Below are 27,906 nucleotides of genomic sequence, written 5' to 3'. Positions count from 1 at the left end.
TTAGTTTGAAATGATATGCAATGTTCTTTGAAAATTTCTTTGAAAATAATTACTTGCATATTTCGAAAAAATTAGCATAATGTTAAAAGTATTCAAAATTATTTTCAAAACAATCCCTTTTAATTTGGTATAGAATAAAATTCGCGAAAATATGAGGCTGAAACAGCTCCCAAGATGAATCGACAAAGTGTGTTTGCATTTTTATTCATAAAATAACTAAATAAATTTTTTAATATAATACAATACTTGCACGCACATACGCAATATAGTTACATCTTTACGCTAATATTTTCTAATCGCTACGTAGCTGTACATTACAAATCGTTGGGATCCGATCATACATTTAGGGTCTTTCTCTCTTTCCTCCAAAATCCTTCCTGTTTTTTTTTTTTTATACGTTCGCCCTTTGCTTTTATTTTTTCGAAATGTACGCTTTGATTCTGCCAAGATTTGTTTGTCGCAACTTATTCCGCTGAAAAGCCGCGGAAATTCGATTTATAAGATTTTAATGTAATTTTTCAAAACGTTGTATAAAACTTTGTTAAAATACTTTGTCGCGCTTAAAGAAAGATATATCGATTAATTCGTAAGAAGATATCTCTAAAAAGCGCAAACATCTCGAAAGGGCAAGCGATACCCTTCGCACGCACACACACACGTTAACAATAAAAAATACGACGACGTGCAATAAATAATCACCAAATTGCTTACACATGCGAGTGTATTATTATCTAATCGTAAAAGACTATTTTCAGGACTGATATTAAATGATAATTTTTAAGAATAAGAGTAAAAATTCTTTAGGAAAGAGTACAATTTCGATTAACGATAATTATAAAAAAAAATGTCAATTGCATTGAAAAAATTATTTTTAATAACATAATAAGATTAAGATATATATAATATAAAATTTTAGATGTGTAAAACACACACACATTGGAAGTTTAATCGGATCGACATGAAGAACTCGCGATTCAAAAGAAATTATATTGTTTAAGCTTACTAAACAGATAAGGGAATAAGTTAAGCGAAAATGTGACGCACTTTATCTTTCTTTCATTAAAAATCTGAATTTTATTCAACACTACAAATCGCAAGAAATAAAGCATGTTTCAAAAATTCAAAAGTAAACGACTGATTAATTCTAGCCATTTAGATTATCATTTGATTAATGAAAAATGCCATGATTTATCGCAAGTCGTTGTATTAGCTATTATTGCCATTGTCTTGATAAAATACGTACAAATTTTGTGTGATGCAACAGGTACTCTACATTTCTATCAACCCCCATTTCCATCTTTTTTTCTCTACTCCCGATCGCTGGCAAGGTAACTAATTGTTTAAATCGTTTAATTGTCTATACCGTACGCTTCTACGACTATTTATCAGTTCTCTCGTCGTTTATCGCAAGGCAACGCTTCACTGATATGTACCGTTCTTTGAAAATTCTTCAATTAATCGAGAATTCGTCGTAGAATTCTTCGACGAAATTTCTATAAGGAACTTGGTTCTTTCTCCCTCTACTTCCCCGTCGTTCGCAACTCTCCTCTCGCGATTCACGATAGCTTCTCCACAAAAAGTTATTGTCGATAATATAATTAAATCGTTAACAAGGCGCCTTTGCGACGTTAAGATTTTTTTTTTCATTGGTCGAACCGCGAGATTGTGCTGTTACATGGCACAGTAAATTTATTCCCTTGAATTTCACTATTCCTTTTAAAGGATAAGTCGGAAAGTTCAGCGCGTCAATTTTTTTCTTCCATCATCTCTTTGTATCTTATCTAATAATTATATGATTTAGTATTTCTGACCATTACACTTATTCCGTAGATTACAGAGCATCTTCGTATCGTTTCAGTTACATCGTACGTATCATCATCCCAACAAACGACTAGATCACGATGGTTGGATCTCAACCAGATCCTTAAATGCTAAGGGAGCTTAACGAACTAAGCTATTTTCAGTGAACGATATATTATAATATATTTTTTATCAAATATTAACCGCGTTGCAATCGAAATATAGACGCAAAACAGGCGAATTTCCGCTCTCGATTAATGGTCTCGATCGATTCACTTTATTATATCTTTGCTCTCCTTTCTCGTCATTTACGCGCTCTCTTTCTTTTTCTCTCACTATCACTTTTGCATTTGTTTTGATATATATTAACTTAAATTATTGACAATCATTTTTATTTCATTTAATGAACATTTTTTTCCTTCCATAGAGACTTCTTAGTAATTCGCCATTAAATTAACATTCCGTTTTACTTGATCTTGATGTAAGGGTGCCTCGAGAAAAAATGTGTACGTTATATCACTCATATAGTATCGGTTACTTACAGAATCGCAACTTTCTTTACATTCTGGATAATATTATTGCGGGATTTTAAGAGAGGGGGGGTTGGAGAAGGATGTTTTTTCTTTTTAATCAATTGTATTTATTTATTGGGTCTCATTTTCTAATTGAAATTCTTATCATCATGTCTTTGAGAAATACAAAAAAAAATTTTTAATTCAGTATTAAAAAAAATTGCAGCATTCAATGATTGTATAAGTATTGCACTTACATCGCACAATGTTGCTGCAATTTTGTTAAGATTTTGCAATTTCATATGTCTCTACAATATCACATAAGCAAATATTTATGGACGAGGTAGTAGTAATAAAGAATTATTACGTCTTCAAAGAAAATTTTCCTTCTTCATTTATATATTTCATTATTTATTAAATATATTTAATTTTAAAGGCAATATTTTGAAAATAATACAAAATAGTTAATTTTTTATTTATTCATATTTGAAATAAAACGTGAATTAAAACAGTTCTAATATTATAAGAATATGTAATATTGTGCGTATAGTTTTACGTCAAAATATTAGTAAATTAAATTTCTACGAAAATACAATCTGTCATGCTTAATATTTACTTCCACGGTTAACATTGAAATTAATTAAGTTGTTACTATTCCCACATTAACTGAACAAAAGAAAATGTATAACGCAAAAACAGATTAAAATAAAAAATATTTAAGATGACACATCGTTGCAAAAGTAACTTTATTAGTCTAAAAACTAGAACCTCATTTTTTTTCTCGTGACACCCCATACATGTTGATTAGACAACTATCTTCTCCATGCTGAGGATAATTTTTCTAGCAAAAGTTTATGCCTGATATGAAGAAGGTCAATTGAGAGGCAAGCGTGATTTTTACCTATTGTAAGTTGATATCGCGTTGTTGATAGAAAAAAATATTTAATAAATAAAAGGATTTAATAAATTTTGATTCATTTACTTGTTTGTGAGTGTTACATCGATTTAAACTTATGTTTTATATGAGATAATATATCTTGTATCTTTAAACTGTTTTAAACAGGATGTCGCAAAACCAATACATTACGGATAAAAAATATATATTGCTATTTTTTTTTATATTAGCACATGCCAATGTATTGTGCTTAACGTTAAATTATATTTCAATTGTGATACAATAATCGTGGACCTAATGATCAATATTATTCCTTAGTCTTTTTTTAAAACTAACATATTATGTATCAATATTTAGTTCCGAGTCTTCCTCGATATTTCAAGCTGCCTATAATTAATCATTTAAACAGTCACTTCCGTCAACATCGTATCCTCCTCCCTCGCTTCCTCTTGCATAAACAATGTCGGACGACAACACTTGACCGCTTATTTAATGAGAAGCTCGTTAACGAGCACTCCACATGTTTTACTTGCCTCTCCATTGACTTGACCAGGCGTATTAGGGAACACTGTATATCGTAAGTACAAGTAATGTTTACCGCGATTGAACATTATCTGAAAATAAATAATCGCGACGCGTTGGTGTTCGTTGTCGAAGTAAAAAAAAGAGCGTGCTCAAGTTCCTCTGATACGGAATACGCTCCCTACCATTTTGCGCCTCTCCGAAGTAAAAAATCCCTTTCTATTATTTTTTTCTTTAGATACAAGCGTGAAGAGAAGGTATGTCACATTCGTAATAAGCTTATCCAGCTAAAGCTGCTCGACTGGTGTCAAAGTGATTTATTGTCGCATATGGAGTGTACAGACTAATTTTAATATGTGATACGAGATGTAGTATTTCAATACATGGAGAACAATGCATCTATTTATAGAAATAAGTTATTTGTCATAAGAGTGTGACATATCTTCTTCATACATTTCCTTCAAGTCCCTTAATAAGTTGATCTGTCAAGTTGGCAGCTTACCTTTTAACTGGATGGTCGTTTCGAAGACACGGAATCTGAGAATCTAAGAACATCTTCATTCTAAAAACTAAAGATGCGAAGGGCGAATATTTTTTAGGCCAGAAAGCCTTGGATAAAAAATACGACACATAATCCAAATATTGAAAAATCAAAATCTCCATAATTTCAAAAACGATCGCAGGCTCCATTGTCGCACAATTCTTTTTACAGCCGCGATTGATATCTTTAAACGATCGACCATCCAATCCCGGGAATTAGTAATCATCCGGGCCATTTGTCACGAAGAGGCACAGGAAGAACGTCGACATTCGCTCTCGATGATATCTCGGGATATGTTTACCGCACGTTTGCGATGCTCCGATGCCGGCTTCGACGATTCGATCGGTATTCTCGAAAAGGATCGAAAAAAAAGAAGATACGGAAAGAAGGTCCCGGTCTCAAACGCTACAACCGGATGTGACCACCTCTTCATTATTAGGCTGATGACTCCACCTGCACTGATGACAGCTACTCGTCGTTGTCGTCGTTGACGCCGTCGTCGTCGTCGTTGTCGCGGAATCTTCTGGCGCAGAGTTGACGACGTCACCGGACGCCCGCAGGCCCTGCTCGAGTTCCAATAGCTGACCCATGAAATTCAGATTTGGGCTGATGATTGGACGCGTGTTCTTCACCAGCTTGTACGCCTCCACCATCGACAGGCCCTTGTGCCGCATTATGTAGGCGATCGCAATCGTCGCGCTGCGCGATACGCCGGCTTGACAGTGCACCAACACGCTACTTCCGGCTTTCCGCGCTTCCTCTGAAACACCAAGACGAATTGCACGATGATCAATGTATTCGACGAATATATTTCTTATTATGTTGATTATCGCATAGATCTTTTTAAATAGAATTTCGCAAAAACTTAGGAATTTTGTGGGACAAAAAAATAGAAGAAATTATTTGACATAAAAAAAAAAAATTATAATAATTAAAGCAATTTTGCAAAAATTATGATGATAATATTTCAATTTTCATTTTTTAAGTTAATAAATAATAATAAGCAAAATAATTTATTATGAATAAATAAAGTAATAAATAATTATTCGAACAAATCATATTGTGATTAAAAATATTCTGATTCTAGATTCCAGGTGCATTTGCAGGTCTATTGCAATGCTAAAAATATGCTGTTCGTTTATGTTTTATTCGAAATTCTTTAAAATTTAAAAAAAGTTTTCAAGACTCGCGAAATCGACTTCAACGCGTGCTTATGAAAAATAGAAATGAGTCGAGCTCGTAAACGCTGAAACGAAGCAGTCGTGAAACTCGAACAACCGACTCGATTATGCAATATATGGGGGACGCTATCGTATCGCCAGTGAGTCACTGCATCGCCCGGATCCTATGCAGACTATGCTGACGTCGCATTACGAAAGAATTCGACTGCACGCGATAAATCGTTCGATTTTTTTTTTCCATTAAAAATTCCAATACAGTATGTTTAAAAATTATATTAGTCCTTTATAATAATATGAATTTTTAAAAATCAATTATAATCAAAAAATATTTCACATACACATACCGAGAATGTGCATATATACGGGAGAAGCATGTAAATATTTATGAATATCTCTAATTGATTTTTTCAAAATATAGTTATTATTTGATGTTAATACGGATTAATAAACGATCTTCAGCTATTCGATTACTTCTGATATTTATAAGACAATACATCATTTGTTCTATTTTATTTATAATATAAAAAAATAATATAAAAAAAAAATTTTAACGGAAAATTAAATGTTTATGAAAATTTAATTATATACAAAAAGCTTCTAACAAATAAAAAAAAAAGATAGTTATATGGCTTAGGCATTATTGAATTTGAAATATTTAGGCATTCTTGAATTCGAAGTTAAATCACAATAGTGAGGGAAAGAATTTTTCCGGAATAAACCTTCGCCAAGATCGGATGCCAAGGGTGCAGAATCCGTTTATTCAACCGGCATTCCACCAGTTGCACGCTCGGAGGGAGACCCATCTTCCTTTCTCCCTTGTTCTTTCGCATCTACCTTTTTCGAGCCCTTTCAATCGCCACGCACGACTGCTTCCCTTCTACGCATAAAGTCCTTCCTTCCCCCTTCCCTCACCCGTTTCATCCCAAATGCGCACACGCATAAACAAGCGAGAAGAGAAATCGACGTCAAGGATAAAGGAGTGAGGACGCAGGGTCAAGGGGCAAAGGGAGAGGTAGGTCTCTTACGTTTCACGGATGCGCGCGCATGACTCATGCTTTCATGAATGAAAGGTTCTTCTGGTCTTCTGGCGCTCTGGTTCAATGGTTCACCGGAAACGCCTGGTTACACCCTGTTTCCGTTTACGGGCCCGTTAATACTTGCAGCGAAATAACGGAATGAACACGACCGGAAGAAGAACAGCAGGAAATCTACCACCGACGTAATCGTGGAAAATCACGCTTAATCGACGATCACGTGGATCCGCGAACTGACAATCTGACATTGGCGCGTCAATATACTCTTTCTGAATTATTATATTATTATATAATTACATACACGAGGCAATTTCCGATAATATTCTTTGCGTGAATTTTGAACAAAGAATTTATTTTTCGAATAAAATATTTTCTACAGTGAGTAAAAAAAATCTTTAACAGAAAGACGGCAGTTTTACACTCAAAATTAATCCCGAGTAAAAAAAAATAGTTTGTTCAAATAACTATTAATAAATACAACAAATCTCGCCAGACTCACCGATAAAGTCGAACGCTTCCTCGAAGTATTGTTTCAGGTTCTGATGACCAGAGTCCGAGGCGGGTATCTGCCTGTACGTGATACCCCGTTCCTCGTGGTAACCGGGCAATTGTGAGGTGACGTTTAGCACTCGGGTGACACCGAGGGCACGCAGTAGCTGCAGATCGGCGGCGTCCCGACCGTTACCGAGATAAAGGAACGGTAACACGCGGGATGCCGGGTGGCTGTCGATGTCGGCTGGCTGCGGGGTGGGTGGACCGGAGACGCTTAGCACGGGACAACCCGGTCCGGGACTCGTGCAACCGCTTACCGTCGTCGTCGTCGAGGTATCGATGGCGGTGCCGTTCGGCAAAAGTGTATCTTCGCATAGTTCTCGATGCCGCCTGTGAAACTCCCTATGTCCACCTGAAACAGATAATCGTCCATGATTAGTTCAACAGGTTAATTTTTTTTTAATGAGATGACGAGTGATTTCTCTTTTTAAATCGGTTGAAGTTTTTATTTTTCTTATTGTTAAAGGCTTATGTAGAGAGTATACGGAAAAATATTTTATTAATATAACTCGCACAAGAATAGCTTGTCTTTATAAATAATTTTATTGTCAAATTATTCACATCGTAAAAATTAGACAAAGCCAGACATATTTGCTTTCGTAAACGCTCTTATATATATATATATATATATATATATATATATATGTAATAACAAATATATATAAATACATATACGTATATATAGAGTGTCTACATATCACTAACGTTGAGCACGTGATCGGTCACGATTCTATATTTATTAGAATTACTGTGAAAAACATTGAGAGAGTTTATTTATTAACTCAATGTATACATATATATATATATATATATATATATATATACCGTATATTTCGAAATAAATATAACTGGCACAATGAATCCACCTTCTATTTGTAAATATGTAAATATCATAAATCGCTATTGAGAGAGTCTCGTCGTTTATAATGTTTTAGTGTAAAAACATAGATAGTTTTTTAATATTTATTTTTTAAATATCAGGAAAATAATATCTCTTTCTTTATCTTTATTAATCTCATTTTGCGTCATGAGCTTGACATAATTTTGTGTCAACTATTGACATTTTAGTTCAATCATTCATTTATATACTTAAAAAAGAAAATATGATAATTCTCTAAATTATTCTACATATAAGTTGAGAAATTCTTAACACGTCAATTAAATAAATTAATGTTCCTAGTTTATCAAATTATAAAGCACGTATAAAACGATTATCTCACCTATAATTAAATAATTAATGGTAACGATAATAGTTTCACAAATTCATAGATTTTCATCATATTCAGATCTTAAATCTAAGAGAGATTCAAGTATTTTAGAAACTTGAAATTTCAAAAATTTTAAATCTAAAAATTCAAGTATTCCGAATCTAACAATAAAAACCAGATTCACGAATCAAACAATTTAATTTGAATATAAATTTTAAATCTCGAAAGAATATCAGAAGATTACGAAAGAGAGAAAATAGAAAACTTTTGGAAAGATCTTTGAAACAATTTTTGATTTAAAATATAGAATATATAAGAAAAATATATAAGAAAAAAATATATAAAAATATATAAAAAAAACATAAGTCATAATTATTGCTTATGATATAAAGATATATTGGCCAATTAGACTTCTGTATTCTTTTTTTCAGCGAGCTTTAAAAACATCAATTATAAGCGTCGCAGATGCGGGATCTAAGAGGAATTTCAGAGGATGATACCGTCATCTATATCTCAAGCTTGCTATCCAAGATACGGATAAGGGGTGGGATAAGACGACGGCGTGGAAAAAGTGAGTAGAAAGGGAGAAACGGACTGAGAATAAACGACGGTGGATAAAAATAAAGGAACGCCAAGAACGCGAAAAGGAGAGAGAAGGCGAGGAAGAAATGTGGGCTAAAAGTGTCTTCCTCTCCTGACCTGCGGCTGCTAAGGCCTGGCCTGGCTCAACGATGACTCACTCCGTTATCCCTCCTCCCGTCCCGTACCCCCTTTGCCAGGTTGGCTCTCGCGGAGCGGCCACCAACCCCAAACTGTCGTCGCCAATCATTATTCCAATGTTGGCACCTTTCCGATTTCACGATTTTAAATTAAGATCGTTACAGTATACATATGAATAGAATTTCTAATGAAAAAAATATCCTGTGAAATAATAATTTAAAAGGCTATAGATATAGTTTCGATAAATTTTTTCCATAGCTCTTCCACATTGATCTAGTTTCCATAGATCTATTTTGTATGACATACAGATCTGTATCGCACGTTATTAACATTGCATATTCTTGATATATTGTAATTTTCATTCCGTATAAAATTATAAATATTTCATAGATCAAATTATAATATTTCATAAATCAAAGACAATTTTTTCGAAGACAATTCGACATCATAAATTCAATTGGCATGTCTTTCATATGTAGACTATATTTCTTACAGATTGTAATCATTGTAAATCTATCACAATTATTTGATATACAAAATACGATATTTAATTGTTCCATAAAGTTTATTTTCACAACTTTTAATCTACTTTGGATTTTAATAAGCGATCAGTAGATAAGATTTATAATAATATATTAAAAATTATTTTATGCAATAATATTTTAATGATATCATATATAAAATCTTGATTTTATTTTACAAATCCCACGTTTCTTGAATATATTCTTACCTACTGATAATGTAAATTAATGTTAACTTTAAATGTATAACATATATATTTACTAAATTAATTGTATATATTAATTAATTATATGTGTATATATTCGTAAATTAAATTAAATGTTAATAATTGTTGTCATAAAAATAAAAAATTTAACGTAAGAGAGATATATTATTGTAAATCAACGGTTTAAATACATAAACTTGAATCGCCTCGAATCTAGGATGAAACATTGAAGCGATGTCGCGAGAATCGCATAATCATTATGGCAAAGCCGTATATGTGAGTCACTTGATTTAGGTCGGTATAGTAATCGAACGGTGGTGCGTTTACGTGAAAATCTCGCAACGGTCGTCGCACCCGATGAAAATCCTGTTACTCAAACATCATGTCTTTAAGCAAGAATTCGAAACAGCGGCATGTCGAGAATATTTGCAGCTTGGAGCCTCCAAGATTCTGCTCTGATATATGTATAATGATTTTTATTATTATATTTATAATCATATAAAAAAAAAAGAATTTCATCAGGCACCGTGGATTTGTATGAAAACAATGAAATTATGGACTCAAGTATTTGTATAAAATAGAACAACCAAAAACATGATCGTAAGAGAAAAATATTACCAATATTAAAAGCAATTAAAAAAAAAAAAATAACGATTGATTCAATGTTAGAATAATAATCATTAAATTAAAAATTTATGAAAATAATCTTTTTCTATCAAATTTTCGAAGCTGCAAATGATTTAATCTTAAAAAATTCATCATTAAAATAATTTTAGGATATTTTACATAAAAAATAACAAAATAAAATAAATCAATTAATGCCATATATAGCAAATCATACATAATAATAAATATAACAATAAATATGATAAAAACTATATATTGTCTTTGTAAAACGGCGAATATCACTATTTTTTATAAACAAAGGAGATGCGCTCCTTCTTTTAATAAAATAATGATCAGTATTAAAATTTTTGTTAAAAAGTTTCTAAAATAATTCCTTAAAAACTATTCTTTAGATTAATATAAATTAAAAACTATTTTATATTAATTTTTATATTAATATGCATTAAATTTTTTTTTTATTGATATGCATTATGTCTATAGGCATGTTTACAGATTAAGGGTAAGTTATATCTTCGCGATTTTTTCATACTAAAATTTAGAGAAAAATCAGTTCTATATGTATATATATATATATATATATATATATATATATATATGTGAATTATTTAAATTTTCCGAATTAAGACTTATGTATGTTCGTTTTTTAATTTATATAATTTATTTTGATAAAGCTTTTCTCACACACATATTTTTAATGTTCGTAATACGACTGTGTCATCAAAGTTTCCTTAAGGAAAACCCACTTCTGTAATTCGTTAAAGATAACAAATAATTAGAAAAAAATATGTGACGGTTTTGTGTTTGTAGATATATAAAAGATTTCTTTAAAAGCTTTTATATATATATATATATATATATATATATATATATATAAACGTTTTGTGAGATGTAAATCTTTCTAAAAACAAATTATTCTCCATATTTTTAAAAACCTTAGACATATCTAAAAATCCAAAGATTTATTTATTCAAGACGGAGATATGAAAATTTTTCCGAATTATCGCGCGTGATTCACATATGATCTATAAACTTTAAAATTCAAATAAAATTTTAACTGAGAGCTCTTTGCTCTATAAATATATATACATAAGCATTATACGCATGTGCGCACTCGAAATATCTCATTGTTATACCTCATTCTTTTTTAAGATCTACATCGTATCTTTTTGTCCTATAGAATATCTGGTAGCTCTAACTAATACATCTTTTTATATTATAAAATGAGCGCGCGAAAGAGAGAGAAAATAATATCTATATTTCTCTAGGTCAACCATGACGTCATCGAAACGATGATTCAGAAATACGAAACCAAAATAGTAATCAATTAACAACAATCATAGCAACAAGTGGGGACAAATAAAAATACAACGTAATGTAGTACGATGGAAATATTGAAAATTAATTCAATCAATAATTCTACAAATTATTCATCATTGACATTATTTTGTTTATTTTCGTCTCTCCCCCCCCCCTGCCCTTTCCCCCTTCCTATCCGAAAGATTTCGATCAGTCGACGCAGTAATGTCACGTGTACTTAAAACGCGTGTGAAATACACGTGAAAAAACTGGCAAAGAAATCTGTCAAGAAATAACGAGAAAAGCTGTGAAAGGAATCTCTATCCAGCTTACCCCAAGACTCGAGATTCTCGTACGGCGCCAATCGGAGCACGAGACAAGGTGCGTCCTTTCTGATTCTCATGTTTAAAATTAATCCCGCAATACAGATCCCTCCGCGTGACAGTCGTTTCACCTCACCATTTGACACAAAAATTCAAAGAAAACAAGAAGTCCCGAAAGCTATTTATAGGAGCAATATAATTCGAAGACTTCGCGAGCGAGCGCTTTTGGCGAACTGCTCGTGATCCTTCCTTGTCGCACGAACGAAAGATACAAATCGTGCCACGGTTGGCGGGAGACTGCGGGCTGAACGGCACGAGAGAGTTTACATGAGGCCCCTAGCCGTGGATGAGTCATCCTACGACGCGCCGATTGGTCGGCCGTCGCCGTAGTTGCGGCTGACGTTAGTGAATCGCGGCCGAACATTGCCGAACGTATGCGACGCGACTCGAGCGCGTACGTTTCTTTACGCGCCGTGGCGATGCAGCCAGATGACTCTTTCATGCACGGATATACCGGGTGGCCTCCTTGCATCGCGATATTGTGCGTGTTACTTTTGGTCATCTCGCATTTCGCAAAAACATTATTTTTTTAAAGAAAAATAATTATGTAATAATATAATAATGTAATTTTGTAAATTTATTAAGTATTTTAAATAGTAATTTAAATTTTAAGAATAAGAAAAATAAAACTTTTAAAGCTTTTAATGTTTTAATTCTCGTATTTTATAAATATCTCTTTCCCCCTCTCCCTCTCTCTCTTCCTCTATGTCTTTTTCTGCTATTATAAATTATTAAACTAAGTTTTTATTTTAATTAAAGATCTCTCAATATATAAAACTAATTATTAAATTGAATCAGATAATTCTGATTAAACTTGCGGATTCAGACTCCAGGAATGAATGATCTAAAGGTTTAAACATTGAAAGATCTACACATGTGGAAATTTCTTCCAATGACTAATCACTTAGAGCGAAACGTTTATTATGCCTACGACGAAACGTCATTTTGTTTTTTTTTTTTCTTTCTATCGCGATCTCAAGGTCTTCCGCGGCACTAGATCACGATCAATACGATCAAGGATCTTTGAGATCGCGTCATTGCGTATGTACGCACGTGACGTTGTGCAGCTCCAGCGCAGAATTTATAGTGTTCCGGCATGCACATTTCGTACAAGTGACACACGGTATATATATAGATTCTTGAATTTGAATCTCTTTGAAATTCTTTCTTAGTTACACATCTGATTCATTTTTCTTATTAATAAGAAGAGAAAGAGAATCATAATTAATTCACACACAAAAATTCTTCAATTTATAAACCCATGGATTTTTTTTTTTTTTACAGTTTTTAATATTTTTAAGCTGTTGCATTTTTAGAAAGTGATAAACCTAGGATACTTGAATTCTTAGAATGTTTTCGTCCTTCATAAGTTCAGATGCTTATGCATCTCCAGATGCCTAGACAGTTTAACAAGAGCCGGAAAATATACGATAACGATGCAATTCTATTACCAAGAAACTTCATGCCAAGATTCTGTGCTTTTCTTTTCCTAATAAATTTTTTATCTCATATTTTTTGTTCAAAACAAATTTTTAATATTACGATATAAAGCGATTTTTCACAAGTTTAATTTAAATTTGCAAATTATTAAAGTTAAACCTCTCGTTCTTTTACACGTTAAAATCTTTAATTTTCAAATATTTTGACATACATAGAAATCTTCTAATTTTTTTCTGAGAATAAATATCTATTACAAAATTTTTATCCATAAGTATAATGAGTGTGATAAAAAAATGTAACCTGCGACTTTAATAAACCAAAGACAATTTGCGGATTTGTTTTCGTGATTAACGCGAATGCAAAACGAATGTCAATGTATTATATAATCAGAATGACATGTATTGCCCTAAAGATAAAAAAATCTGTGCAGTATTTACACAAATACAAATAAAAAAAAGGCTTATGATATATGAATCATACTATTAATTCATATATATCTTGTTTACTCAAAATTCTATTTACAATATGACAAACGTATATAGTTCACAATCGTGATGACAAGAATTCTTCAGTTTCTCAGCTACCGATTTGTCGAGCAACGCATTTTTCAATTGCAAATTATTATGTAATCATGTCGGAAGACTTAATTAACGAGTAAAGAGGTCGAGTATTTCTATATGCAAATGACTCAGAAGAGACTCGGGGATGATTTGAATGCCTATGATTGACAAAACGGAATTTTCTCTTGACTATTCTCAAATTTTTATCAATTATATTCGACATATTTTCCAAAGCTAACGACACAATTAAAAACGCATCAATGTCCATGTATAAAAAATATAAATTCAAATTAGATACATCAATGTAAATGCGCAATAAAGTGTCAATATTGTACGTTGAAAGCGTATGAGTAAAGTAATTAGCGAATGTACAAGGACACGTTAAAACGTACAACGCGTTAATACGATAATAAATGCATGTTTTTCTTTTTTTTTTTTTTGCAGCGCGAAGACACGTGGTCTTAAATCACGGCAGAGAAGATTAAGCCATCTTCCCGGGAATCGAAAGATGACTTCGAATCGGTTCTTTCCAACACGTCCCTCTTTACTCTCCCCCTCCGAACGTTTTCAATCGCGCGTCATTCGATGACCGATAGAAGGACGCGTGTTGAACATACGCTCGTAAATGTCGTTGATATCGACGCCTGATGCGGTTAAGTATGACTCACTGTCGGAGCACGACCCTGAGATACCGATTGCCGTATCGTCTGCGTTCAATCAAGGGAGTCGCTAACTATCTTTCGAACGACATTGATCCTCACCCTTTCCGCCACTATGACACCGCTGGATGATATATAAAAGCACACTATTGTTAAAGCTCCTCATTGTAGCCATATCGGATTATGTTAGAAGCAAGAAATCATTGATTTTTTTTTTTATATAAGAGAGTTCAATACTGCATTGTGAGTCAATAGAAATCGCTATTTTAAATAATCTCTTTACTGACTTTAAAAAAAAAAATCATTTAAAACGTAATTTTTTTTTTTTTTTATTTAGCGAGATTTATCGAACGAGTTGTTTGTTTCTCATACATCTCATATTTTCAAAGAATCGAAAGATCAAAGTAATATTTGGAATTGCATTACGCATTACGCTGTAGAGTTGCTGCAAAGAATTTTTCTATCACAAATATAAGTGTTATACCTAATAAGCTACTATTGCTATTTATCTAATCAATTTATATTTTTTAATTTATAAGTTTCTTAATTTATAAGTTTTCATAAACGTGGAAGTTTTTATCTATCTGTGCATTCGTTAATATCTTGGTTTTACTTCCTTTTAGAACAAAACCAAGATGATCAAGGAATGCATAGATAAAAGGAAGTGCGGGTAACCAAGATCATGCTATGTTTCCTACTGATTGTGAACAAAAGTCTAAATGAAAAATATTTGTCTAATCAAAATAAATAAAATATCCATTAAATAAAATATATATTTATATAAAAGCATTCAGACTGCACTTTTAATTTTTTTCAAAACTCTATAATTTTTAAATTTTTATAAAGAGAATTTAAAAGTATAAATTTTGTCTGTGTTTTTTGTATATAAAATTTCCTAATTAATATATATATATATATATATATATATATATATATATATATATATATATTTTATGTTCCTTTTTTTTGAAGGTATTAAATTTTAAATTTTAATTCTTACAAATAATTTCTTCACTAATTAATTTTAAAATAACACAATCGTTGTTATACGTTGTTATTTTCCTGTTATGATAAGTCCTGAATTTATTGCAGTATATTTTTCTATAAATTTTGAAAATGACGTAAATAATGAATATCGTCACCAGATATCGATTTAAAATCCTAACGATTACTATGACTAAGAACGAGCGCATAAATGTTTACAATAACAGTCGTCCAAATTCGGGAAATACTCTGCTTTCAAGAATCGCAATTGCCATGAATCTGACGTCATTGAGTGATCATCAAATATATATGCTAAGACAATAAAACCGGAATTATTTATGACGAAGATAATATTGCTATTAGCATCTATTTTTTTTTTACATTCTTTTAAATATTGTAACTCTCGATGAGAGATTAATTAATCTTTCGTTTACCAAGAGAGATATCTTTAATAAACTTTCTATAGACTTAGCTATAATATAGACCAAAAAAAAACGATCAATCAAAAGCAATCATGGCGATTGTAATCTAATGCTAATAATGTTATCGTGAAAAATGATGAAAAAATTTTTACATTTTCCACAATCTAACTAACATCAGTATATTAACGGTGTCAAATCGCGATTGGCTGGAAAGATGCGTGTTTTAAGGATGAATCCAACCTGGCGGAGATGACGTTGATCCATCCGCGGATTCGGTCGCGGGCCTTATTTTAGGCCGACAGACGTACGCGGGGATCGCTACACGCTGTCTCCGTTCCCGCCACGAATAACCCGCGGAATCATGCCGACCGACTGACTCATCTGAGTGAAGCGTAGTAGAAAACCATAGCACGACATAGCACGCTCGCTCGTTCGCTCACTCTCGTCCAGTCTCAAGGAAATTCCGACGAGTTCGAAGGACGTACGGTCGCTCGTTTTGTCTTGTCCGCGTGGCGTCCGCGCTGATTCATCTCACGCTAATAACCCCGCACGACCCTCATTTCTTTCTTTTCTATCTCTATCTCTCTCTTTCTTTTTCTCAGTAGCTTGCTGTATCCCTTCCTCCCCCACCACCTCCTCCTCCTCCTCCTCCTCCTCCCGCATCCGATATTTTCAGAGGGAATCCGAGTCAATGACCGAATGTCGGAATGTGTTGCTCGTGATGGTCGATTAACACTTCGTGTCCGACGATAGTTGCACCGCATTACAATGTCGATGGTGTCGAATACACGTCTAACAGGTTAGTGCGGAATTTGCTATGTTTGACTTTACCGAAATTCGACAGAGACTGAAATTGCTTCAATTTGATGAGAGAATCTTCATGACGTTTAATCTATTTTTTTCATGTTAAATTAGAAATATATTATTCTTTCGTGTATGTGTGTGTAATTTTTATGGATTTTTAAAGCTCACCATATAACATACAGAGAAATATAAACAGTAACGAACTGATCTCATCGATCGATGAAATTCATTGCTCACATTATAACTTTATTTTTATTTTTTTATTTTCATGGTTTTGTCTTTTAAGTTTAGACCTGTTTATTTATGGATATTTACTTAAATAATAAATAATTATATATAAATAAATATATAATAAAATTTTTATTAAATTTTATTAAATATAAATATAATAAATAATTAAATAATTAAATATTTAAATAAATATTCATAAATAAGTAGGTAAAAATAAGCAGGTAAAGATAAAGACAGATCTTAAATTAAAAATTTTTACACAATTAATAATAATATATTTATAATTTTAAATTTTTCTGTCTTTATAATCTTTAGATGTACTTAGTTTATTCTGTGTCATAGCTTAAAGATTTTATTTTTCGTTTCACAATAAGCTAGCAGGTTACGCGTCAGTGAAACGTAAACCAGCAAACAATGTAGTGCTCTATGACACGTGTCATATCATTAACCATCAATATACCGTTTACACTTCCCAGCAAAGAGTATGCGGATGTGCATCGGTTTTGTAACGCTAGAACTTTATTTCAGCCGCCGTTCACTTGTATGCAAATAGATATAAGATGATTCAATCGAGAAAGTGATGATTCTATAATGTATGAAGAAATAAGATAATTAAACAAGAATAAAATTTTTTTACTTTGTTCTTTCAAGGAAACAGTTTGAAAAATCAGAAGATTAATATAGTATATTTTTCGTCATTTTCTTTTTAAGCTCGTATAATTAAATAAAATTAAATATAATTAAATAAAATTAATTAATTTGCGATCTAAATTTGAAATATTTTAACAAAGCCTAACAAAATATTAATATAAATTTATATATTTATGAAACAGAATTTTTTTTAAATAGAATTGTACTTTTATCCATATTCAGATAGTGGCTATTGAAATAAATTGAAATTAATTCTTACACTGTCATAAAACATATATAAGTTTGAAAGTTATATCAGCATTTTCAAATTAAATTCTTTCGAAAATAAAATTTCGTGTAAAAAAATTCTTTAAATTTTGACTTGTCACTTTTATAAAATTATCTTGTTTCTGGGTTACCGTTCAGTCTGTGTCATCGATAACGAAATATATCCTATATATTTAGTGAGATTTTTGTTCATATCGTGGAAACAAGATTATGAGCAGTTACGAAGCAAAGCTAAGTCATCAGATACCCCGTATTTTTAGATCCTTCATCACGATCGTACTAGTACTTGAATCACGCCGGTACGGCACAAAAGGACCCGAAGGGTAAGGGGACAAGAGGGCGGGGGCTGGAACGATTGTGAGCTGGACGCGTTAGTCATTGATACATTTTAAAGCGAGCTGTGTATCGGATGACTCATATGTAATAATCGTCATCGACAGCTGATCCAGATGCGTTGTACGTTGTTCTGAAGCGCACGCTCCCCCTCGATTAGACTACCTCCTCATCGCACCCTTAAATGGAAGGGGGATGAAAAAGCGTACAATGGAAAAAATACAGCAACCCCCGGGCTTTGGAGAGCGATGACTAATTCATTAAGCTTCAAGTTCGGCTTCATTTATTGACTCTAAACGTTCCAAAACGTTTGCTCTCTCGTATAATGTACGAGCATGTTAATATTAAATCTTATAATTGTATAAAATTTTATCATTATTTTATTAATCGCCATTTTCTATATTTTATTATTTATGTAATATAATAATAAATTATGTAATATACACACATGCCATATTATTATATTATTAGTTTATTATTTTTTATTATCAACATTATTTATAAATTTTTGCAATCGTCGTTCTCTTATTATCTTGCATCTATATTCTCTTTCTTGTTTAAAAATAACGTTGCAAATAACGTATGTGCATCTAATTTTAGAAATTTTAGAAAAGCCTATTTACTATTAGACTCTTTGAAATTCAAGTTATACACACGATGCAGTATTTAAAGTTATTTCTAGTATCTAAGTACAAAGATAGAGCTGCGAAATAATTGAAACGTACACTAGACTGAATATATAAGTGTTATCTGTAAATTTTGCTTTGATGTTATTAAATAATAATATACTGTACTAAATAACTAGCTTCTTGTGATTAATAATTTAATAAAAATAAAATTTTTATAAATTACGGGAAACTGTCTGCCCTCACTTTTAAAATTAAAACGTAGTTTTTTCAATAATACGCGTAGTTTTACAGACTGACAGAATGTCTCAGCTGATTCTTTCAATCTTTATGATTTTTTTTCAAACGAAAGTAAATTATATCGGAGCGAGGAAATTGGCGCACCTGTAAGAGGTAAGGTCGCGCTGATAGGAAAATCTTATAATCCGCGCAACTGATTCATATCTAAATATCCCGAAAGAGAGTGAAAACGCCATGTCAGTAACAACGCGGGGGATACGTTATGCAATCGTGATTTTGACATATGGCTGTTCGTGCGCTTAGCCAGCGTAAACATGCCGTAGGGTCGATATACACGGTGACTCATGCTTTCAACGTCGTCGTCGTTGTCGTCTGAGAAAAATGCGATCGGGACCGACCGGGAGACCAGACGCACGCATTAGCCTCGCCAAAACGAGCCACGCGATGCTTTGGTCTCGTTGTTTATAGGCGGCCGCGAATCGTTACTAATTATATAATGTAACTAGCCAAGACAAATTGATATCACACAAAAGTGACGTTACGTTTATTGCTGATTAAAAAAAAAAAAAAATATCTGATTTTAAGATGAAATTTATTATATTTTAGATATTATTATTATTGCTCCCATTTTTTCTTAAATTTTATATCTTTAGATTTATTAAATAATTTTAATATTAAATTTTTATTATTAAATTTATTAAATAATTTTATTATTATATCTTAAATCTATAATTTCCTAATTATATTAGTAATATATACAAATTTTTATATTTATTTATATTTATAATTTTCTTCTAAATATAAATAAATGTGAGAAATAATAGATTTATTCCAATAAATTAAACATTTATAGATTTTTAAAAATATAAGAGTTTAAGCCATAAAAATTATTAGATTCTGAAATTTTTACATTTTTACATCTTTTATTTTATATAATGTAATTTCTGCATAATATATTTCATATTTTTACGTAATATATTTCTTTTAAAAATTTTATTGCCTGGAGTATTATTGTGATATCGTTATCGCAATCGACCTTATATCAAATTGAAAATTATACGGCCATATTAAACGCGATTAATATTTAATTTGACGCGGTTATGGCATGTAAATTCTAGACAAATCTTCCGTTTAATTCGCTATAATTCATCTCCCGTGCGTAGCTTTGCGAAAATACAGCGAAAGCGCAGATCGCGGCGCACAAAATCTGTCCGACTATTCGCGGCGTCATCTCCGACGTGAGTCACTCCTATGAATAGATCCCCACCTTTCGCCTTCGTACGATGTCGTCGTCGTCGTCGTCGTCGTCGTCGTCGTCGTCGTCGTCGTCTTCGTCGCCGTCAAACGTTCGAACGGGTCGTCGTCTGCGCTTTCTTCCTTGATTCCTTCGAATTATCTCCCAACTGCCATATGTTATGTCGCGGGATTTACGTGGAATTTTATAAGAACACATTCAGTAAAATCATTACCTTCTCTCGCATAATGCTCCAATTTTTCAGATTAAAAGCGGTAATCGAAAATATTTATAAATCTAAAATTCTATTAAGATAAACATTCTATTTATTGTTCCCCATTCAATTTTTAATATCATTAAGTGATATTTTTATATCAATTAGTAAAGGCGATTTCAAATATCTATTAAGATTTTCTATATAAAGGAATGCAATGTTCTTTAAATGTGCTTTATTTGAATTTAATATATTTGATTTATTCATTTGATTGTACCTATTCGAACTATACGAAAAGCTGCCTGCGTCATTCTTAAATTCTCCCGAGTAAACAGGTCTTTACGTCAGAAGCATGCATAATCTAAAATGAAATTATGCTGCTATTGTTTTCATGAAAAAAAAATATATAAATTAAATAAACAAAAAAAAGAAACAAAATTTGAAATAAATATTTTTCTTTTAATTTTAATTTGTGATAGTCCCTTGCATCCATCAAAGATTTTCTTAAAAAAAGATTAATTCCAAATTTAAATTTATTCTATATTATTGATTGTGATATATATTAATAAAAAAATTTTTTAAATACATAAAATAAATAAAAATTATTATATTCCTTTCAGTAGGAATCATACTTAAAATATATATATCCTGTTTCAATGCTAAATCTTATTTTTAAACAGAAATTTTTTTACTATTCTTTCCTTTTATTTCAGTTTAATCATTCAGTCATTCTTTAATAAATCAAAATTTACCAAAAGCGAAGAGAAAGATTAAGATAAAAATGTAAAACTGACAATCGCTACAGGATGATAAAAAACAAATTATAATCTGAAAAAAACATATGAAAAAATGCGGGAAATTATTAGCGTATAATGAGCGACAAAAATAATAGCAAGAGGGAATGATTTCGGCGTAAAAGTTTCGACGCGCGATTGGCGGCCGGCAGAAATATCGCGCTCGCATCATCGTTATTTCCGAAAACCAGAGACCCACTCCTACGTAGAGGACCGGATAGACGACAAACAGTTCGCTCTGTTTCATGGTCTTTTCGCTTTTGTAAATAAATTCTGCGCTACAAGAAAAAAATCAGCAAGGACAGACTGGCGAAGATTAATTACTAATAGTTTTTCATGTGAAAAGATCATCGTGAGTTTATCCTAAATTTATAGACTTGGTGTCGATAAAAGAGAAAGAAAAGAAGAAAGAAAGGGAGCTGCGTCGTATTAATAAATTTCGAAATTTTTGGGTAATTTATAACGTTTCTTTATCTATTAAATTTCTTTATATTAATTTCTTGATATTGTATTAATTATTGTATAAATATATACTATTGTATTAATAAATTTTACACAATAATTTTGTTTAATTTTTTTTGTTTTTAAAAACTATTAATATTATTCTTATAAATTGTGTACTTTTAAAAATATGCATGCCTTCAACATATTCATTTTGTATCTATTTAAAATTTTTTTAAATTGATAAGTTTCAAATTCTCTCTCTTTCAAATACGAAAATACTCAATGTATAAAAAGTGATAAAATCCAATATTAAAATATTTAAAAATCCAATGATTTAAGAAAGAAGATTGAAGAATATTAATCTTAAAGTTTAAATGTCTAAGCTTAATATTCACATTCAAATTTTCAAAACATTGCAAAATTAAAGATATAATTTTGTTAATTATTCTCACTTTTTATATTTCTGTAGCTATTTTTGAATGTCTGAAAATATGTTTTTAGATCTTCTTGCATTCATCTCGAGCGTATTTGAAGAATTATTTACACAGAAACTTGAGAGTTTCTAAGTTTCCGTATATTTTCAAGTAACAATTCACCTTACACTATCTACTTTAAAATTTGTCTTGTAAGATGCATTGCTGTTGTGGATCTGATATCTTCTATATCATTATCTTGTCACTATCAGTTGTATTATATTCGATAACAAAGAGCACATCTGGCCATCAGAGTATATGACAAAAACTATATTTAAACCATAGCAAATATAGCGATAACAATCTATCTGACGTATACTACGAATCGAATTTTTCAATTGGAATCTTTCATCTTGTGGAGCGTGCTTTCGAATAAAAATTAATAATTATAATTTGATAATTTATATATCAAATTTTATACTTTTTATAAATAAAAAGAAATAGTTTATCGTTCTTTTTAATTCTTAAGCATTAATGCATGATTTTGAAATATTACTAAAGATTATATCTCAATGTGTAATTTAATTTAACGTTTATAAGAAATGAAAGAGAATAAAATTTATGATTTATCGCTGCACAAATCCAATATCTTTATAATAAAGAGTTGAGAACTTCACAATACAGTCACTCTTTGTAATCGGAATACCAGCCACACAATCAAGAAAAACTGAAGAATACTTACCGATCAGCAGAGCGGGTTCCCGATCGTCATCCACAAGAGCGGCGAGTACCAAAAACAATGGATGTTGAACGGGCAAATGCTCCAGGTCATCGGTACAGTCGTCGTACACTATAACTTCTTTGAACTGTCTCCTCCTGAGCAGTTCTTTGCCCTCGCGAGCAGTTGCGAGATCGGCAAGAGTAGCTTTCCCCAGTTGGAGTCTGCGTCGGTTGAAACGATCCGAGCAGTTGACGTTGATAGCGCCGCGTATATGATTGACATTATATAATATAAACGGTCTGCAGTCCAGAATCACCGGCGGAACGGCGGAGGGTCGATCGAGACGCGCGAGACGCTGAGCGAGATTGCCGGAAGTGACGACGCGGGTCTTGCTCAGCACCAGCTGACGATGAAGGGTGCCGTTTTCCGCACAGGGACTATTGGGCAGACTAGCGGTCTCCAGTTTGCAACGCTTCGTGGTTATCGACAAGTGCTGATGATGGTGTAGATGGTGAAGATGGTGATGATGATGATGGTGGTGATAGTGGAGGTGGTGGAAGCTACGGCGATGGACGTCGTTGTCGTCGTCGCCGTTCGTTTCTTCGTCGATAATAATCGAGGGTACAGTAGGATTACTAGTGTTGTTATTAACGACAGAGGTGGCGATCGGTGAAACGGTTGGCGAGGCTGGGAAGGCACAAGGACTCGGTCCTGGCTCACTCAGGCTGCGATTCAGCACGAGTTTCAGATTGGCCCGAGGCCGGCCAGCCGATACTGGCTCGCAGCATAGCAAGGTAGACATCGAGGAGGAGGATGGAATTCGGTCTTGAGGCCGATGGTCGTGCTGATTATGTTCGGGATGATGATGATGATGGTGATGATGATGGTTGGAGTTCACGTCGGTGATGCTCACGTCGTGGCACGGTCCTGCGGTCGACGCTGAAACATCATTAATTGCGATACGTCAGCAATTGTTATCAAACTTTTTCCTTACATCAGTTAATACAACAGAAACTCCTTATTCGCGCATTCTTACTCGCATGTATCTCATATTTCTTGCAATTCGCCATTTGCGATTGTTTTTCATATATTACCAAATTTAAAATACGCTTATTTGCGAAAACGTTAACAGAATAATGAAATAATGAATAAAAAGAAAACAAATTTTAAATAACTTTTTAAGTAATCTAAAAAAGATATTTGATCTCTCATGATTATTATTTCAAAATCAAATTAAATCAAATAAAAAAATATTACAAAAATGTTTTATTTCTTCATTATATATTTTTTTATTTAATTTTTATACTAAATTTATATTAAATTTTATTGAATATTTCTTCTTCCCATATTTGCAATTATTTCTATTTTAAATTAAAACAAGAACAGTAGTTTAAATTAATTTGATAAATTGTTATCAAGTCCATGATTGACTCAGTTTAATGAAATATTAGTTTTCAAAATATCCTGCACTTTAAGAATTTTTATATTTTACTAAAAATATTTTTGCATATTTTAAAATGTTTTTTTTTTATATTTCAAAAACACAGCACAGATTGTCATGTCTTTGAATTCTCAATTCTTGACGTTATTTTATTCTTTTAGTTACAATTCTAATTTGGCAGTTGGACGACTACCAATGTCCCGAGCATTACGAAAGATCTGTTGTAAGCGACGATGTACTAACTTAGAAATTACGTGATATACCCGGGATTTGCTAGCATGTGATTTGTATATTTTTATAAATAACGTCGCGTCTATAGTATCCGCGTATTGCTCCATCTTAGATTCCTAAAAATTCTAGGATTCAGATTTACTTACTTTCGCATTTCTTTATAATCTCATAAAATATTAAAACTGCATCAACTAAAATATGAATATTAAGTTTTAGATTCGTAAATTAGATTGTAATTTTTTAATTTCATCTTTTCGTGTTTGTCTAAATTTTTGTTTTAATTTATTTGAAAAATATAATTCTCGTTGAATTATGAGAAAAGCCGTTTAAATTAGATCAAACTAAATAATACTCGGTTAGAATCAACGGCCGATTAGACCATCGGTTAGTTACTCTGTCTCCCTTCCCTCCCCCCCCCACCCCTCTCTCTCTCTCTCTCTCTCTCCCGTCCGACCACTCTCCCACTTCTCTTCCGCCATCGAAGTTTCTCTCCGGCCCCGAGAAGTCTTCGAGAGTTCGTTCTTTCGAATGAGTAAACGTTGTGGAATTCGACGCTTCGAGCGGCAAGTGGGACCTCGTGGCTAGCGATGGGCCCGATACCCTCGCAATCTGTCGATATCTCTTACGAATGTGGTCGTTTAAATAGGCATTATCAAACAGTTCGAGAAAGTTGCTAAAGCAACGTTTACTTGCAAAAAGTCAATAGCAAAAATATTAATTTACATAAAATCAACATATGGAAACTTTCCAAGAAAAAAGACTTGATATCATTACGTTATTTTTTTTTTTCAGAAACGCACATACAAAATTGTTCGATAATAATTGTATTAAAATACAAATGTAAAAAAAAATATTTGTTACATGAGACATGTTCTTTTGACAAAAAAACATTTAAACCAGAATTTATATAATTAAAGTGTTATATATTTCATATAAAAAAATAAGAAACTATGAATTAAACTTTCAAATTTAAAATTTGTAACTGAATATCATTAATCATTTTCAATTAATTTTAAGCTTTAGTCTAAGAGAAAATAAATTAAAAATATAAATTATTTTATATATAGACATTTCTTAGATAACACTTTACAATTTATCGAGGATTTTTTCATAAATTCATTGTTTTTTGCTCAGCAAAAGTTAAAGAATTTCATAGAAAATTTTAAAGAGACAAGTTTTAAGTATTAAAATTTTGTTATGTTTCATTGTCCTTTTAGTTTATTTTGGATATATTTTACATCGATAGCGTTTATAGAATAATTGAAACTTTATTACTATTATAGTAGTATTAAATTGTGAAGATTAAAAAATCGTGAAAAATAATGGAAAAATAAACGTTTATATTCAAGAAAAATTGCTTCACACATTTATCGGAATCCGTCATTGAGAACTAACCCGATAGTTTTAGTAGATAAATTGCGATGTAAGTGAAATAATGTATTGCTATGCTGACTAAAATTAAGATAATTTAGGCATTAGTTTCGGACTATCACTATTCGTAACCTGACCAAGACATTCAACCTGCGAACAGGTGTAGCACCAACACCTGCCATCATATACGGAATACTCTGCGTGCTTTCATTCACTCGAAAAAAAAAAACGATAATTTCTCCGAGTTAATTTCATCGTGTCCATCTCATTTCAATCTTCAAGCATAATCTAAGTTTTTATATCAAATATTTTGAATTGCATCAAAATACGTGCGTGTGTGTGTGTGTGTGTGTGAATTATAGTAAAATAACAGAAAATGTACAAACTTGTCGAGAACGTTTAAAGAAATCTCTAAAAAATTTTTTATTATAAATTTTCATAAATCTTTATTTATTATTTTATAATAACTTAAAATCTCGCTTCAATCTTGATCCAATTGTATATTTTCAATGAATATAAAAATCATCAATTAAAAAATTAATTCATTTAAAAATATGCTTCAAGCATATCCTACTATTAATTTAAGCATTCATGGATATAAAAAATTGAGGGCCAAGCATTTCAATTAGATTTCATTTACATATCACGATTACATTCCTAATCTACATACGATAGCAATTGATTAAAGCAATTAATTAAAATATCCAGTACATCTGCAAACGAATAAAATAGTTGCTTCGATTAAACATTTAAAGATTCGAAAATTCCGGAGAATTCAGATGTCAAATCATTAAATCTAAACATATAAAAAATTCCCATATTAGCATTATGTTCCACGGAGAACATATCTAAAAATTTTACTAAAAAGTCAATTAATTTCTACAAAATTTATACATGATATAATATATGAATAAATGATATGATTAACATACATTTAAAAATTGAATATTTCAATGTATAAGAAGTTCTATCGCTATCTACGTACTTTATAAATAGACACATTAAAAAAAAAAAAAAAATCCAAAGATCCAAAGCTTAACGAAATTGAAAAAGCGTCGAATTGTACTTTAAAATATAAAAAAAGTCTTTATTACAAAATTTCGAATGATATTTACAGAAATTGATATTTTTGTAGAAAATATTTGATAGAATATTTTATTTACATCTCTGTAAAAATACAATAGAGATCAATTATTTTAACGTTTTTCAATTTATATGTCTAACAATAAGACTCTAAAAATTGAAAGCAATATTTCGATAGAATCTTGATATATTTGAAATCCCCAGAGAATTGAAAATCCCGTGCATTCCATATGATTATATACACACACCTTGCATCTACATGTCCAGGAACCGAAAAGTCCGGTCAGCCGTTTTAGAAATCCAACGGTGGCCCAATTTTTCGACTTACACTTCTCGAGAAACGAAAAAGCTCGAAGAGCGTTATATGTAGAAGCCCGACGTTACGCACTCCCGACGCGATATCCCATCCATAAGAGCGACCTTACGAGGATCGGATAGGAAAGGATCAGGAAGAGAAGGATGTTGGATGAGGAGATGGACCATCGGGATGACGTCACGGGTCTCAAGAGAGCGCGATCGCGTGGGCCCGAGGGACCCCGCGATGCTCACGTCGCAGCAACATGCTTCCCATGGGAATGGCAAAAATTGCGCGCGATGTACGAACACGGAAGATCTACAATCGCGAGAGCCGCGATCGATGCTAGATCCTCTGCCAACGGCCGGCGAGCGAAGACTGAGGGGGAGAAGGAGAAGCCAGGCTAAGCGCGGCGCGATACGCGAATGACGACGACGACAACGACGACGG

General features: G+C 32.0%; 1 protein-coding gene across 1 annotated transcript; it reads right to left on the bottom strand.

The window, feature by feature from the left end:
- Positions 1 to 188: 188 nt before the first annotated feature.
- On the bottom strand, positions 189 to 27,906 carry LOC126851983 (dual specificity protein phosphatase 10-like). The gene is made up of 4 exons (XM_050596404.1): positions 27,410 to 27,906; positions 23,057 to 23,974; positions 6,985 to 7,389; positions 189 to 5,030 (listed from the first exon to the last, which is right to left on the bottom strand). The coding sequence occupies exons 1-4, from the start codon at positions 27,414 to 27,416 to the stop codon at positions 4,669 to 4,671; spliced, it is 1,692 nt and encodes a 563-aa protein (XP_050452361.1). The 5' UTR covers positions 27,417 to 27,906; the 3' UTR covers positions 189 to 4,668.

This window comes from Cataglyphis hispanica, chromosome 9 (assembly GCF_021464435.1).
Source record: "Cataglyphis hispanica isolate Lineage 1 chromosome 9, ULB_Chis1_1.0, whole genome shotgun sequence".
Taxonomy (NCBI): Eukaryota; Metazoa; Arthropoda; class Insecta; order Hymenoptera; family Formicidae; genus Cataglyphis; species Cataglyphis hispanica.
Note: the sequence above shows the minus strand (reverse complement) of the source record. Positions and strands in the feature narration are given on the sequence as shown.

Excerpts from the sequence above, each read along its gene's own strand:
- LOC126851983 (XM_050596404.1), bottom strand. Across the intron at positions 7,390-23,056 it reads GGAACCCGCTCTGCTGATCG|GTGGACATAGGGAGTTTCAC; the intron begins GTAAGTATTCTT and ends TATCTGTTTCAG. Across the intron at positions 5,031-6,984 it reads GGAAGCGTTCGACTTTATCG|AGGAAGCGCGGAAAGCCGGA; the intron begins GTGAGTCTGGCG and ends TTGGTGTTTCAG.